This window comes from Musca vetustissima, unplaced genomic scaffold (genome assembly GCF_032173495.1).
Source record: "Musca vetustissima isolate MV318-11 ecotype Yass unplaced genomic scaffold, APGP_CSIRO_Mvet_v1 utg26657, whole genome shotgun sequence".
Classification (NCBI taxonomy): domain Eukaryota; kingdom Metazoa; phylum Arthropoda; class Insecta; order Diptera; family Muscidae; genus Musca; species Musca vetustissima.
Genome location: NW_026882043.1, coordinates 105533 through 121355, shown reverse-complemented (window position 1 = coordinate 121355; position 15823 = coordinate 105533). Strand labels below are relative to the sequence as shown.

General features: G+C 35.3%; 1 protein-coding gene across 1 annotated transcript; it reads left to right on the top strand.

Annotated features, from left to right (window-relative positions):
• The first annotated feature begins 2077 nt into the window (after window positions 1–2077).
• Window positions 2078–3912, top strand: LOC133328172 (nucleolar protein dao-5-like). Its single transcript, XM_061536728.1, has one exon. It carries the CDS (start codon window positions 2078–2080, stop codon window positions 3908–3910), a length of 1833 nt encoding a protein of 610 aa, XP_061392712.1. The 3' UTR covers window positions 3911–3912.
• Window positions 3913–15823: the final 11911 nt, after the last annotated feature.

Here is a 15823-nt window from a genome sequence, read left to right as displayed (position 1 = left end):
ACACAGGGGGATAGGAGAGTGAGAGAGTGGGTAATGTATAATTTGGAGCGTTTTTTGGGAAATGGAAAAATAGATAAAATTACTTAGATAAATGACAATATAATGTTATTTGGTTTACGTGGTAGTGACTTGAAGTAGGTCTGAAGAATATTTTTGGGTGGGTTGTCTGGAATCAAAAAAAATTAAATATTATGCCGAAAACTTTTCAACTGACCATCGTATAGTCCTAATGAGATTCCCATTCTATTTTATTTATATATTCGTTTGCTATTTTTTGTCACCAAACATAGAATCCTCTGAGAGTAAAATATGGTCGGAATGTTTAGTACATACAAATTTCCGTACAAAATGGACAGAGGAGACATAGCTCATCGGCATGACCATAGCAAATAGCAACAACTACTTCCTCATTGAGTCATTAACCTGCCGAAAAAAAAAACCAAAAATACACATCCACGTCCAAAAAAACAAAACATATATCTGGACTGATGGATGGACGAACGTCCATCGTGTAGAGAAATACTTTGCGAAACTCTTAGCAAATTTGTTTACAAAATTTTATGGTGTGTGAGGAAATTTGCTTCTTAGAGATTTTGTTTTTTTATAATTAAAATTTATGTTTAAGAGAATAATTTTCTTATTAATTTCTAAAGAGAGGAAAAAACTTGTAAATTATTAAGTGAGAAAGAGAAAATTATGGGGAAGTTATGTTTACATATTTCCCTACCTGATCGCCACTGTTAAAATTCTCACATGGATTTTCCAAGTGTTTATTTACAGCATTTCCTTCTTGACTAGACAACAAAGATCGCGAGCAAGGCCAATTTGATTATTTTTATTTCGTTTTCCTTTCCCAGAATTCCGAATGCAACCAGTTATCGTCCGCCTGTCTGGAATTTCATCAGAAACAAACGATGAAAAAATTACATAAAAATGCATTTTATTTATTACGAACTATTTTCAGACTCAATATTATTTATAAAACAGCTGAAAAACAAAATAAAAAATATTTTGAATCTGCCACACTCGATGATGATGTGGATGATGGCGATAATGATACTGATTGTCACTGATCCGTTAAAGTTACACTGACTACAATCACTCTTATCAATATGGGATTTAAATAAGTCGTAATTTATTTCCTGACCAGAACGAAGCATTGGTTCAATATTTTCAAAGATTATTTTTTAAGGTCTAACCAAAGGCGTGGATTTTTTAAAGAATATTTTTTTCAAGCCTCCACAAAAGGCGTGGATTTTTTAAAGAATATTTTTTCAAGCCTCCACAAAAGGCGTGGATTTTTTAAAGAATATTTTTTCAAGCCTCCACAAAAGGCGTGGATTTTTTAAAGAATATTTTTTCAAGCCTCCACAAAAGGCGTGGATTTTTTAAAGAATATTTTTTCAAGCCTCCACAAAAGGCGTGGACTTTTTAAAGAATACATTTTTCAGAATACTTTTTTTTAAAGCCTCCACAAAAGGCGTGGACTTTTTAAAGAATATTTTTTCAAGCCTCCCCAAAAAAACGCGTGGATTTTTTAAAGAATATTTTTTCAAGCCTCCACAAAAGGCGTGGATTTTTTAAAGAATATTTTTTCAAGCCTCCACAAATGGCGTGGATTTTTTAAAGAATATTTTTTCAAGCCTCCACAAATGGCGTGGAATTTTTAAAGAATATTTTTTCAAGCCTTTTTCAAAGAATATTTTTATCCACGCCTATGGATAGTCCTTAAAAAGATTTTTTTTAAATCCACTCCTCTTATAACCCTTACAAAAATATTTATAAAAAATTCCTGACTCTTATAGCTCTCTCTGGTAGCTAGAAATTTGCAATTCCAAATTTACAAAGACAAATTTGCAACGACAAAACATTGACCACAGTAACTCTTCTATGTAGACCCGGCCAGACAGTTGCTGATAAGGAAAGCGTTAACGTATCAATACAAATTACGAAGTATTTGTGTTATGAGGACAGTATGTAAACGAATTGAGAACGAAGAACAACACACAATCGAAATACGCTAGTCAGGAGTGCAAATTTTTCCGGAAAAAAACCTACAACAGATAAAGAGAAGACCATGAAACTCATAATTGTGTGCACACTGTTGTGTGCCCTGGTGGCTGTGTCCTTGGCAGGACCTGTTAAAAAATTCCAAATCGATAGTTCGGAGAGTTCAAGTGATGAAAGTCGGGAAGAAGTGCCTTTGAAGAAAGTGAATAGCCTCAATAAAAAAGTAGTCCAAGACAGTTCCTCCAGGGAATCGGTGGAAGATGAGCAGCCCAAAGCCAAAGATGCTGATTCTAGTGAAGAAAGTGATGAAATAAAATCCGAGGTTAAAATCCAGTATGTTGTCAGAGATATTGCACAGGATGAGGATAACACCATGGGCAAGGAAGATGAATATACGGTAGTTGTGGTGGATGATGATGAGAATACGGAGGACAATCTGATTGGTGGTCGTGCCAAACGTTCCATTCATCCCGATTTACCCAACCACAATCATATTCGTGTCAAAGATTTGGGCACCATTGAAAATGAGAAATTTGCCAAATTAAAAAGGGCCCGACGCAGCAGCAGTGCCAAGTCATCTGAAGAGGATTCTTCCGAGGAGAAAGGAGGTGAGAAACCAGGTGAAGCTCCAGCTGAGGAAGTGAAACATGAGGAAGCTGCAGCCAGACGTAGAAGAAAAACTGATTCCTCATCGGAAGAATCTTCGGAGGAGAAACAAGCACCGGCTGAGAAGCCCAGTGAAGCTCCTGCTGAGGAAGCCGTACATGAGGAAGCTGCCAGACGCCGGAGAGAAGCAGATAAGTCATCTGAAGAGAACTCATCGGAAGAGAATAAAGTCGTAGTCGCCGAAAAACCCAGTGAAGCCCCTGCTGAAGAAGTGACACAAGAAGAGGCTGCCAGACGTCGCAGAGAAGCTGATAAATCCTCCGAAGAATCTTCTGAGGAGAAACAAACACCTGCTGAAAAACCCAATGAAGCTCCGGCTGAGGAAGTAAAACCTGAAGAAGCTGCCAGACGTAGGAGAGAAGCTAATAAGTCTTCAGAGGAAGATTCTTCGGAAGAAAAGAAAGCCGATGCTGAAAAACCCAATGAAGCTCCCGCTGAGGAAGTAAAACATGAAGAGGCTGCCAGACGTCGGAGAGAAGCTGATAAGTCTTCAGAGGAAGATTCTTCGGAAGAAAAGAAAGCCGATGCTGAAAAACCCAATGAAGCTCCCGCTGAGGAAGTAAAACATGAAGAGGCTGCCAGACGTAGAAGAAATGCTGACAAATCCTCCGAAGAGGACTCCTCGGAAGAGAAGAAAGCCGCTGCGGAAAAACCCAATGAAGCCCCAACAGATGAAGTAAAACACGAAGAGGCCGCTGCTAGACGCCGCCGAAATGCCGACAACTCCTCTGAAGAATCTTCTGAGGAAAAACAAGCACCCGCTGAAAAACCCAATGAAGCTCCTGCCGAGGAAGCAGCTAGACGTCGCCGCAATGCTGATTCGTCGGAAGAAAACTCATCCGAGGAAAAAAATCAACCCAAAGAAGATCAGGCAGAAAATGCCATTGCCAGACGGCGTAGACGTCAAACCCTTTCCGATGACCTCTACGTGAGTGAAGAGTTACCGAAAATTCGCAACATTGTTCGTGATGTGGATTACAATGAAGTGATTGTGTCGCTCAGCGACGAGGAAAAACAAAAAGAAAATGGAAAATATTTAATTGTTGATAACGAAGACGAAGATGAAGAAAACGAAAACGAGGAAGATCGCAATAAATCCGAGGAGGCCAAAATCGAGCTGAACGATTTGCCGGAGAAAACCAAACAAAGTTCCGAGGAGGATTATGTCAAGGGTTGTGAGGGTAATGATGCCTCCAACGAATCGAACGAATGGAATGAGACCACTTATGATTAGAGCATAGAAGGCAGCACCTAGGCTAATAAATCTTTATAATATAACAAAAACAACAACAATAATAAAATAAATATCTAATAAAAACGTAGTCAAATATTCACTTCGAGAAGACGACGGACAGTCTTCTCTTACAGAACATTTCATTATCAATGGCAGCAACAGAACCCAGTTCATTATCAGGGATTTGGGGTCGTCACGTAAAGGTAAGATCATTTCTGTAATCTCTCAGCTGTCAATCGACTGCATTGAGAACGGTAAGAGCAAAAACAAAAGCCTTTAGAATTCGAAAAATAAATTGAAAACTGATAACAAATGCCAGAATATTCCGAGAAAAAAAATTAATAACAAAAACAAAGCTGGGAATGGAGTGAGCCCTCACATATCACACAAATGGAGGGATTATTTAAAAAATCATTTTTCAATGACCTAACTAAAGCGAGGAATTTTTAAAAATATGTGGAGCCTTGAAAAAATATTCTTTAAAAAATACACGCCTTGTGTGAAGCCTTGAAAAAATATTCTTTAAAAAATCCACGCCTTGTGTGAAGCCTTGAAAAAATATTCTTTAAAAAATCCACGCCTTGTGTGAAGCCTTGAAAAAATATTCTTTAAAAAATCCACGCCTTGTGTGAAGCCTTGAAAAAATATTCTTTAAAAAATCCACGCCTTGTGTGAAGCCTTGAAAAAATATTCTTTAAAAAATCCACGCCTTGTGTGGAGCCTTGAAAAAATATTCTTTAAAAAATCCACGCCTTGTGTGGAGCCTTGAAAAAATATTCTTTAAAAAATCCACGCCTTGTGTGGAGCCTTGAAAAAATATTCTTTAAAAAATCCACGTCTTGTGTGGAGCCTTTAAAAAATCCACGCCTTGTGTGGAGCCTTGAAAAAATATTCTTTAAAAAATCCACGCCTTGTGTGGAGCCTTGAAAAAATATTCTTTAAAAAATCCACGCCTTGTGTGGAGCCTTGAAAAAATATTCTTTAAAAAATCCACGCCTTGTGTGTGGAGCCTTGAAAAAATATTCTTTAAAAAATCCACGCCTTGTTCTTTAAAAAATCCACGCCTTGTGCGGAGCCTTGAAAAAATATTCTTTAAAAAATCTCCAAGCCTATAAAAGATCCTAAAAAATATATGTTTTTAAATCCAATCTTTTGATAGATCCTTGAATAATATTCTTAAAAAATCAACGTTTCGGTTAAGCCATGAAATAATATTATCGAAATATCCACGCCTCTTTACATCATATTGCGTAGCATACATTTAGGCGCAGGCACAATTCTTTATCTGCAATAAATAAACAAACACCCTATTCTTATCAATAAGTTTATTTTTGCGATCACGCTATCATAGGGGTGGATTCAAAAAATATATAGGTTGTAGAATTTATTCATAAATAATTCAAAATAAATACAATATATAAATTTAGGTTTTTTTAGGGAAATTATTTATCACCATAAATTTCCTTGACCACAGCATTCAGCAACAGATGATAGTTACGCTTCTCTTCCAAACTTTTCACTTCGAGAACCTTTTCACGAACCTTATCCAGTGTCGACAGCATTGCAGCTATTTCCGTTTCGATTTGTCTATGCTCCTGACCATTATATTCAACGGCAGGGTTGCCATTTGCGGCAAATATTTGTTCGTATAATTGAAGATTTTTCTTTTGCATGAAATCCAAAGCCTCGTAAATGTGACTCTGGGCATATACCAAGTCCAACAAATTGTCAAAATATTCATTTGTCAGCAGTTCACTGTGTGGCGAGGTGACGGAAACGTGTTTGAGAAGATCAGCCTTTTGTTGATCCGGTGATACCAAAAATTTGCTATCGGATTTTTCAATTTCCGATGATTCTTCAGCACTATGATCGGCGATTGCCATAGAATCTACCTCGGCGAGTTTTCCTTTAGGCTGTTCCTCTTCCGTGTTTGAGTTATGCGTAATAGTTACAAGTTTTATTAAAGCACCTAAGGGGCTATTTGATATTAAAGCATCTGTGCTATGTGATTCTTCGCGGAATTCTTCATCAGATTCTGTTTCCTTTTCCAATTCCGGACTATGGTCCTCAGTTTCGACTTCGTTTACTTTGTAAAAGTGAGTTTTGTGCATTTCAACCTCTTTTTCATTATCTTCCGAATTTAAGCTGACAAAGTTAATATGATTTTCATCTTCAGATTTTTCAGCCTCCTCTTTTTCAGTAACTTCTTCTCCCAACTCCGCAACGTCATCCAATACAGATAGAAGATCCCGCAATTCCTTCTCCCAATCCATTTCAAATTCGACTTTTCCTTTTGGGGTGTCCCCCTCCGAGGTCAATTCTTTGTCAAAAAGGCTATCCCACCATTGCTCAAGGCTATCATCATCCGCATAATCTGCATTACCAATTCCAAATCTGATGTCATCGTCCACCCAAGAAGGGCGTGCAAATATCGGCAAACAAATACCGACCAGCAAAGTGAGGGCAAAAACTATTTTCATGTTGCTGCTGTTGCTTTTCCGCTTATACGACTTGCTTACAATATAAAGTCAGTGCTAAAACTGATCTTAGAATTTTTTTCCGAATATTGTTTTTATAAGACAGTGAAAAAAAAAATTATTGGCGATAAGAAATTTCTTTATACAGCATTTGCGCATTTATTTATTTGGATTCGAAAGTAGGAATAGATGATTCGTAAAAAAACACAAAAAAACTGTCATCGAATTGTTATCTCACTCCATACTGTCAGATTCCCCCACCCAATGTGCTGGGTCAAATGAACAGCTTTTGATGGGAAAATACCAGCTTTATTGGAAATAATAAATACAAATTCACAAAAAACCCCAAACGTTGTTTTTTTTTCAAGTATTTTCAAGCACCAATGCACCAACAATAGGGGTTGATTTTTTAAAGGGTCTACCAAAGGCTCGGATTTTTTTAAGAATATTTGTTCAATGGTCTACCAAAGGCGTGGATTTTTTAAAGATTTTTTTTCAAGGGTCTACCAAAGGCGTGGATTTTTTAAAGAATATATTTTTTTAAGGGTCTACCAAAGGCGTGGATTTTTTAAAGAATATATTTTTTTAAGGCTCCACACAAGGCGTGGATTTTTTAAAAAATATTTTTTTAAGGCTCCACACAAGGCGTGGATTTTATAAAGAATATTTGTTCAAGGCTCCAATCAGGGCGTGGATTTTTTAAAGTATATTTTTTCAAGGCTCATATAAGGCGTGGATTTTTTAAAGAATATTTTTTCAAGGGTCTACCAAAGGCGTGGATTTTTTAAAGAATATTTTTTCAAGGGTCTACCAAAGGCGTGGATTTTTTAAAGAATACCTTTTCAAGGGTCTACCAAAGGCGTGGAGTTTTTAAAGAATATTTTTTCAAGGGTCTACCAAAGGCGTGGAGTTTTTAAAGAATATTTTTTCAAGGGTCTACCAAAGGCGTGGATTTTTTAAAGAATATTTTTTCAAGGGTCTACCAAAGGCGTGGATTTTTTAAAGAATATTTTTTCAAGGGTCTACCAAAGGCGTGGATTTTTTAAAGAATATTTTTTCAAGGGTCTACCAAAGGCGTGGATTTTTTAAAGAATATTTTTTCAAGGGTCTACCAAAGGCGTGGATTTTTTAAAGAATATTTTTTCAAGGGTCTACCAAAGGCGTGGATTTTTTAAAGAATATTTTTTCAAGGGTCTACCAAAGGCGTGGATTTTTTAAAGAATATTTTTTCAAGGGTCTACCAAAGGCGTGGATTTTTTAAAGAATATTTTTTCAAGGGTCTACCAAAGGCGTGGATTTTTTAAAGAATATTTTTTCAAGGGCCTACCAAAGGCGTGGATTTTTTAAATTATATTTTTTCAAGGCTCCACACAAGGCGTGGATTTTTTAAAGAATATTTTTTCAAGGGCCTACCAAAGGCGTGGATTTTTTAAATTATATTTTTTCAAGGCTCCACACAAGGCGTGGATTTTTTAAAGAATATTTTTTCAAGGGTCTACCAAAGGCGTGGATTTTTTAAAGAATATTTTTTCAAGGGTCTACCAAATGCGTGGAGTTTTTAAAGAATATTTTTTCAAGGGTCTACCAAAGGCGTGGAGTTTTTAAAGAATATTTTTTCAAGGGTCTACCAAAGGCGTGGATTTTTTAAAGAATATTTTTTCAAGGGTCTACCAAAGGCGTGGATTTTTTAAAGAATATTTTTTCAAGGGTCTACCAAAGGCGTGGATTTTTTAAAGAATATTTTTTCAAGGGTCTACCGAAGGCGTGGATTTTTTAAAGAATATTTTTTCAAGGATCTACCGAAGGCGTGGATTTTTTAAAGAATATTTTTTCAAGGGTCTACCAAAGGCGTGGAATTTTTAAAGAATATTTTTTCAAGGGTCTACCGAAAGCGTGGATTTTTAATGAATGTCAAGGTTGACATAAGACCTGGATTTTTTAAGGGAAATTTCTTAAATTATTTTTTTAATTAATGCAGTTTTTGATGGTACCGCCTAATCAGATCTATTTACATTAACTGGTGACATCGCTGCCATTGCACCCTTGTGCCCTGCAATTTGTCTACTAAAACGCATTTACAGGCGATTGTTATCACTTGATGATTTTTTTACAGAATGCATGTTGCTGAATCACAAAATTTCCATACACGACGTGTTCCATATAAAAGCACAGGTATACCGGGGTAGAACATTAGTTTCCAAACGAATCTGAATAAAAAATGAAATTATTATTACTGTTCCTAAGTTGCGGTATAGTGGCCATAGTAAATGGTCGGGTGTCACCCCTTTTCCCACACAACGATTATGAATATCATAACTATTTTGGACCATACAATTATGATGTGGATTATCCCAGTATGTGGAATATAGACTCCAGTGATCGGGATACAACTATTTCTGCCACAGGCGGATATGGGTTCTTGGACGAGAGTAAGGAGTCAAAGGAAGAAGATCACATCGATCAGGATTTATATCACAAAGACGATGACGACGATAATGATCATGGTAATGATGATAATGATGATGATGGTGATCATAAGGATGACAATGTTGATAATGACAATTCAAAGAGCAAAGAAGATACGAATGGGTCTAATGAGAATAACGATGATGATAAGATTGAAGAACCCAAAAAGCCTATAACTTATAGTATGACTCTGACAACAATTATTAGGCCCTACAAGAATTTACCTACATCGGATGATGGCCAAGCTGCACCGAAACCCTATTTTCTAGTCAACGATGAAACCTCTAAATCAGATGAAGAGGCTACAACTGCTCACAACAACTGCGATGAGGATGACGATAACGATAATGATGATGATAACAAATCCAACAGTGCTGAGGAGTATACCCAACAAACAATTATTCCCGAATTTGAACTGATAAAAGAAGTTGCCGATTATTCGCCATATAAAAGTGACGTCCTGAATCATGCATATTTGGAAAATCAACAACAATTCAATGGGGTCGTAAAACAATTTAACATCAACGTCCACAAATTAGTTTCGTATGTAGACCAAATGGAATTCATGTTCAACACACACAAGGACAAAGAATATAATGGCCAGGATCACAAGGAGTTTGGTAGCAGTATATCATCGGCATTAACTCAAGTGGATACCATCCGATCAACGCTTATGGAAATGCAAAATATTGAAAAGCATCAGAATTATCAGCATCTGTTGATGGCCTTAATCAAGGAACTCTATGAAAATTAAAGGTTTTAAAAACAAATCAGCATATATTTTAATTGTTATGGAATTTGTATATGTTTGTGTTATCATAATAAATTAAAATTAAACAAAAATTATAATATAAAAAATATTCCTTAAAAATCCAAGCCCTTGGGAAAATATTTTTAAAAAATGAGAGGCTTGGAAAAATATTCTTTTAAAAAAACCAAACTAATTGGAGTCATGAAAAAAAAAAAATTCAAACAAATTCACGCTTTATGGGAACTTTGAAAAAATATTCTTCTCGAAAAAAAAAATTATTTAAAAAATGGACGCCTTATGGGAACCCTGACAAAATATTCTCTAAAAATCCACTCCTTATGGGAACCTTGGAAAAATGTTCTTTAAAAAATCCACGCCATATGGCAACCTTGAAAAAATTTTCTCTTAAAAAGTCCACGCGTTATGAAACAATTCCCTTGAAACAATTTCCACGGCTTTTGGAAACCTTAAAAAAAATATTCTTCAAAAATCCACTCTTTATGGGAATCTTGAAAAATAATTAAATAAAAAATGTAGGCCTTATGGCAACCTTGAAAAAATATTCTTCAAAAATTTACACTTTATGATAATCTTGAAAAATACAGCCGATCTTGTGCCTGTTAAAGTTATCCTGCATAGCCGAATTAATTTTGCAGGAATGCCAAACGCAGACATGGCTTTATACACCTCTGAACGGATAGGACTGTCGAATGCGGTTTTATAGTCGACGAATAGTTGGAATGTGTCGATGTTTTTTTCGTCGGTTTTTTCCTGGATTTGGCGCAGAATGAAAATCTGGTCAATGAAGGATTTGCCAGGTCTGAAGCCGCATTGGTATGGTCCGATAATGTCATTGACCATTGGCTTCAGTCGTTCACACAGTACGCTGGATAGCACTTTATATGCGATGGCAAGGAGACTTATTCCTCTGTAATTGGCTCATATCGTCTTGTCTCATTTTTTGTGCACGGGACACAGGATGCTGAGGTTCCAATCATTGGGCATGCATTCTTCTAGCCAAATTATACTAATCAGCTGGTGCATGCTCCTTACCAGCATCTGACCACCAGTCTTGAATAATTCGGCTTGTAACCCATCGGCACATGATGTTTTTATTATATTTCAGCCGATTGCTATTCTGACTTCAACTTGGCTAGGTGATATACACTCAATACCGTCATCTATTATTGGTTCAGGGGTATCCACTTCACTGCTACTATTTGATACCAGAAGTTTTTCAAAATGCTCCTTCCAGATCCTCAGCACGCTGTATGTATCTGTCACCAGGTTTCCTTCTATCTCTACAGGAGGATGTGTCAGCACCAAAGCCTTCGGTTTGGACTTCATTCTGACTCCTGTACATCTCGATTTGCTCACGCTCATGTACATCTCGACAATCCACGCCTTATGAGAACCTTGAAAAAATATTCTTTAAAAAATCCACACCTAATGAGAGCCTTGAAAAAATATTCTTTAAAAAATCCACGCCTAATGAGAGCCTTGAAAAAATATTCTTTAAAAAATCCACGCCTTATGGATCCTTGAAGAAAATATTCTTAAAAAATCCACGCCTTATGGGAGCCTTGAAAAAAAATATTCTTTAAAAAATCCACGCCTTATGAGAGCCTTGAAAAAATATTCTTTAAAAAATCCACGCCTTATGAGAGCCTTGAAAAAATATTCTTTAAAAAATCCACGCCTTATGAGAGCCTTGAAAAAATATTTTTTAAAAAATCCACGCCTGATTAAAAAAAAATCCACGCCTTATGAGAGCCTTGAAAAAATATTCTTTAAAAAATCCACGCCTTATGAGAGCCTTGAAAAAATATTCTTTAAAAAATCCACGCCTTATGAGAGCCTTGAAAAAATATTCTTTAAAAAATCCACGCCTTATGAGAGCCTTGAAAAAATATTCTTTAAAAAATCCACGCCTTATGAGAGCCTTGAAAAAATATTCTTTAAAAAATCCACGCCTTTGGTAGTCTCTGGTTTTTCTTGGTTTTTCTAATGGACTTTCCAACAAACCGAAGTTCCTTTGACGATAAATAATAATCATTAATGAAAATCCACTCCTTGGAATGGAGCTGGAAGATATTTTTCATAATCCACGCCTTAGATGGGTGACTGAAAAATATTTAAAAAAAATCCACGTCGATTTTTGGTGATTGAAAAAATATCTTTAAAAAAATACACGCTACTGAGTGTTTAAAACGACATAAATCTTTCCCGCTCTTCTGTATAGTATTATCACATACTTTTAGGGATAAGTTAAATCGATTTAAATAAAGAAAAATGATCTACAAAAGATTGTAGATTTTAAGGCTGTGATAACATATACATATAATCGAACGTATTTGCGGGATATACATATAGAAAATAAATTATGTGTATGTGCATTACTAGCACCTACGAATGCAAATTTTATTGTTACTCTTCTTTTCAATTTCAAAATTGTAATTTTCTGCCCTGAGGCTTTCCTGTCCAGAGAGACAATTTTATAAAAAGAATCTACAGTTACTGACTACTAAATATTCAAATAGCAATTAAAATAAAAATATTAGAATTTAAAATTTCTAGCCTTACTATGAGTGCGAATATGTAACACCATAGCCCCGGCGCTACGCTTCTGTCAACGCGGATATAATTTTCCACTGTAAAATTGGGTTGAATTGACAAGAAAAAAATATCAATTATCAAGTCAAGCTGAAAAATAATAGCAATAATTTTTATCAGTGCTGATGTGGCATAACAGCTTGCAGTTCAGACAAAGGCAAAACGAAATACAAAAAGAGTCACCATTGGTACAGCACAATGAAAAGATCTTATGACGAATTCTTCAAAAAAAAAATCTAAGAATTCTCTAAGCGAGGATTTTTAAAAAAAATATTTTGGATTTTTTAAAAATATTTTTTCAAGGGTTATGTGATACGTAGACGTAGCAACTATCACCGACGTGGATTTTTTTCAAATTCCAAAAATTGGCGTAGATTTTTTAAATTTTTTTTTTTTTGAACTTCCAAAAATAGGCGTGGATTTCTTACAAATATTTTTTCGAGTTCCCAAAATATTGTATTTTATATTTTTTTCCAAAAAAATATAAAAAGATCTCATATCATGGCCGGTTACTGTATTCGTATTTATTTTTGCCCGCGATAGCACTGTCTATCATTATTTCATACCATTCAATGGATCTATCGATCGATCCATCGCACCTTTGACACCTCTGTGTAACAGTTTTTTTCCCTGTTGCTGTTCTCATTGATCGGTCATTAAAATGAAAACAACATGTAAGTGATGCACATGAGCACGGTGTAAGAAGATAAGTGAAACTGTTATACTACGTCCCGGGCGGGACGGACTGTTATAACATATAAATGGATTGAGGTAGATCCAAGTGTATTCAGAAGTGTTTCGACATTTGAAAGTGAAATATATAAAAAAAAACAATTGCAACAACATGAAACAAATTTTAATTATTGGTCTGACAATTATTGCTGTAAGTTTCCACAGAGGGGTGGCATAGGATGCGAATTAAAAAAAAATTATATATATGAAAACTTATTTTTACAGATTGCCTCCGGTCGTGTTGTTCGCGAAGTACCCAAGGAAGACACCTTAACGGAAAAAATCGATTCTGGCCTTAAGGATGTGGAGAAATTTGTACAAGATTTGACAGGATCCAATACTGATGAGCTGAAGCAGAAGGCCGGTGAACAGGTGGAATTTTTGGTCAATCAATTCCATTTGTGGACCACTAAATTAAAAGAACAGGTAGGTCGGTCGTAGCTTTGAAAACAATTTCCTGTTATACTTAAAAATTTTGATTTTTTCTTCGCATAGGCCAAAGAATTGGAGAACAATGATATAGTCAAGGATTTACGCCACACAATAGATCAGGGTATTGAAACAGTGAAGGAAAATGTCGACACCCATGTTGCCAAATTTAAGGAAGAGAAACCCGAGGCCTATAATAATATTGCCCAACACGTTGATACCGTTAAGTCGACTTCTTCGGCGATTATTGCCAAAATCGAAGAACTAACCAATTCTGAAGAAGCCAAACATTTGAAGGAGTCCTCATTGAAGTTCATCGATGAAGTTAAGAAATCGCTTTTGCCCGAATCCAAAGATGGTGAGAAGAAAGAGTGAGAAAAAAAATAAGTATTTTTAAGTGAAACTTTCATCCGAATTAAAGAAAAGCAAATAAAAACATAAAGAAATTAATTACATAAAGAAAACATTTATTTCAAGGCCTTCACAAAGCGTGGATTTTTTAAAGAATATTTTTTCAAGGCTTCAAAAAGGCGTCGATTTTTTAAAGACTATTTGTTCAAGGCTTATATAAGGCATAGATTTTTTAAAGAATATATTTCAAGGCTTCTATAAGGCGTGGATTTTAAAAAGAAATTTTTTTGAATTTAAAAAATAATATTTTTTCAAGGCTTCTATAAGGCGTGAATTTTAAAAAGAAAATTGTTTGAAGGCTCAATTAAGGCGTGAATTTAAAAAGACAATTTTTTCAAGGCTTCTATAAGGCGTGAATTTTAAAAAGAAAATTGTTTGAAGGCTCAATTAAGGCGTGAATTTAAAAAGAATATTTGTTGAGGGCTTCTATAGGGCATAGATTTAAAAAGAATATTTTTTTCAAGGCTCCCATAAGGCGTGGATTTTTTAAAGAATATTTTTTTCAAGGCTCCCATAAGGCGTGGATTTTTTAAAGAATATTTTTTTCAAGGCTCCCATAAGGCGTGGATTTTTTAAAGAATATTTTTTTCAAGGGCGTGGATTTTTTGATGAATATTTTTTTCAAGGTTCTATCAAAGGCGTGAATTTTTTAAAGATTTTTTTTAAGGCCTGAGTTTGTAACGCCGCGAAATATTGGTCATAGACCGACCTTTAAGTATACCGATCATCATATCTCGACTAGCTGAGTCGATCTAGACATGTGTGTCCGTCCGTCCATTATAATTTGTAAACACAATACAGGCCACAGTTATGGATAGTATATCCAAGAGGAATTGTTGACCTTTAAACTGATACCAATTATTTTGTCGTATGTACTCGGATGTAGGAGTTACACTTAAATATTTACAGGTGTTTACGTATTCAGATATTATTTAGTAACCTATTACCACACTGGAGGGCGGAAATATAGCGCTGATCGCTTTGAAATATTCCATGAGGTTCCAGTTATGGTCACGGACAACGCCTAAAATGTTAGGTGATGGTCAGATAACAATTTTGGGATGAAGTGGACCAAAAACATTTTTTTTTTTTTTTTTGTTTTTTGATTCGATCTATGGGTCACAATTGAAAGCCGAACATCACTACACAACCCACGGTGAAGGGAATCTGGACAAGTGATTAGAAGGGCTGTGCAGAGTATTAGTAATATTTGTTGAAATCTGGTCGGCTAGAGGGAGCAAATATCGCGAAATATTGCCCAGGCTCAGAATATAGAACTACAGAAAGTTATATTTTCGTCGAAGTTGTGTAGGATATCATATGGTCGGCCCCGTCCGACTATACTGCCCCGCTCACTGGTTTTAAGATTATTTCTTCCACAGAGTGGTGCAACGTCGTGGATTATTAAAGAATATTTTTTCAAAACTCTACCAAAGACGTGCATTTTTTAAAGAATATTATCAAGGGTCTACCAAAGGCGTCGATTTTTTAAAGAATATTCTTTCAAGGCTCAAATTTTTAAAGAATATTTTTTCAAGGGTCTACCAAAGGCGGGAATTTTTTAAAGAATATTTCTTCAAGGATCTATCAATGGCGTCGATTTTTTAAGGAATATTTTATCAAGGCCGAATATCGCAGTGATTGTAATTTGACATTCCAGATTTTAATAAAACCCCAAATCTATAAAATAATAAACCATTTACAACAACTACCATGTTGTTGTTTTTCTTTATTTCTTAATTTATTGTAAACAAATTATATCACAAGCACGAGACCCTCAAGACAGTGTTCAAAGCCGGAAATAGGCAAAAAACAAATTTTTAATTTTAGTTTGTCAAAAAAAAAACCAAATACAATAAATTAAAAAAAATCACTAAAATATTTATTTCAAAACTATTATTATCTTAAGTCTTGTACATACGTAGATTTATGTTTTTGAAATGGCTATTTTTGAAACAGAGCTCTAAGTCCATTCCGAAATTTTGTTTTTGGTTACTGATAACACTGGGAGAGATTTTGTGGCAAATTGTCACT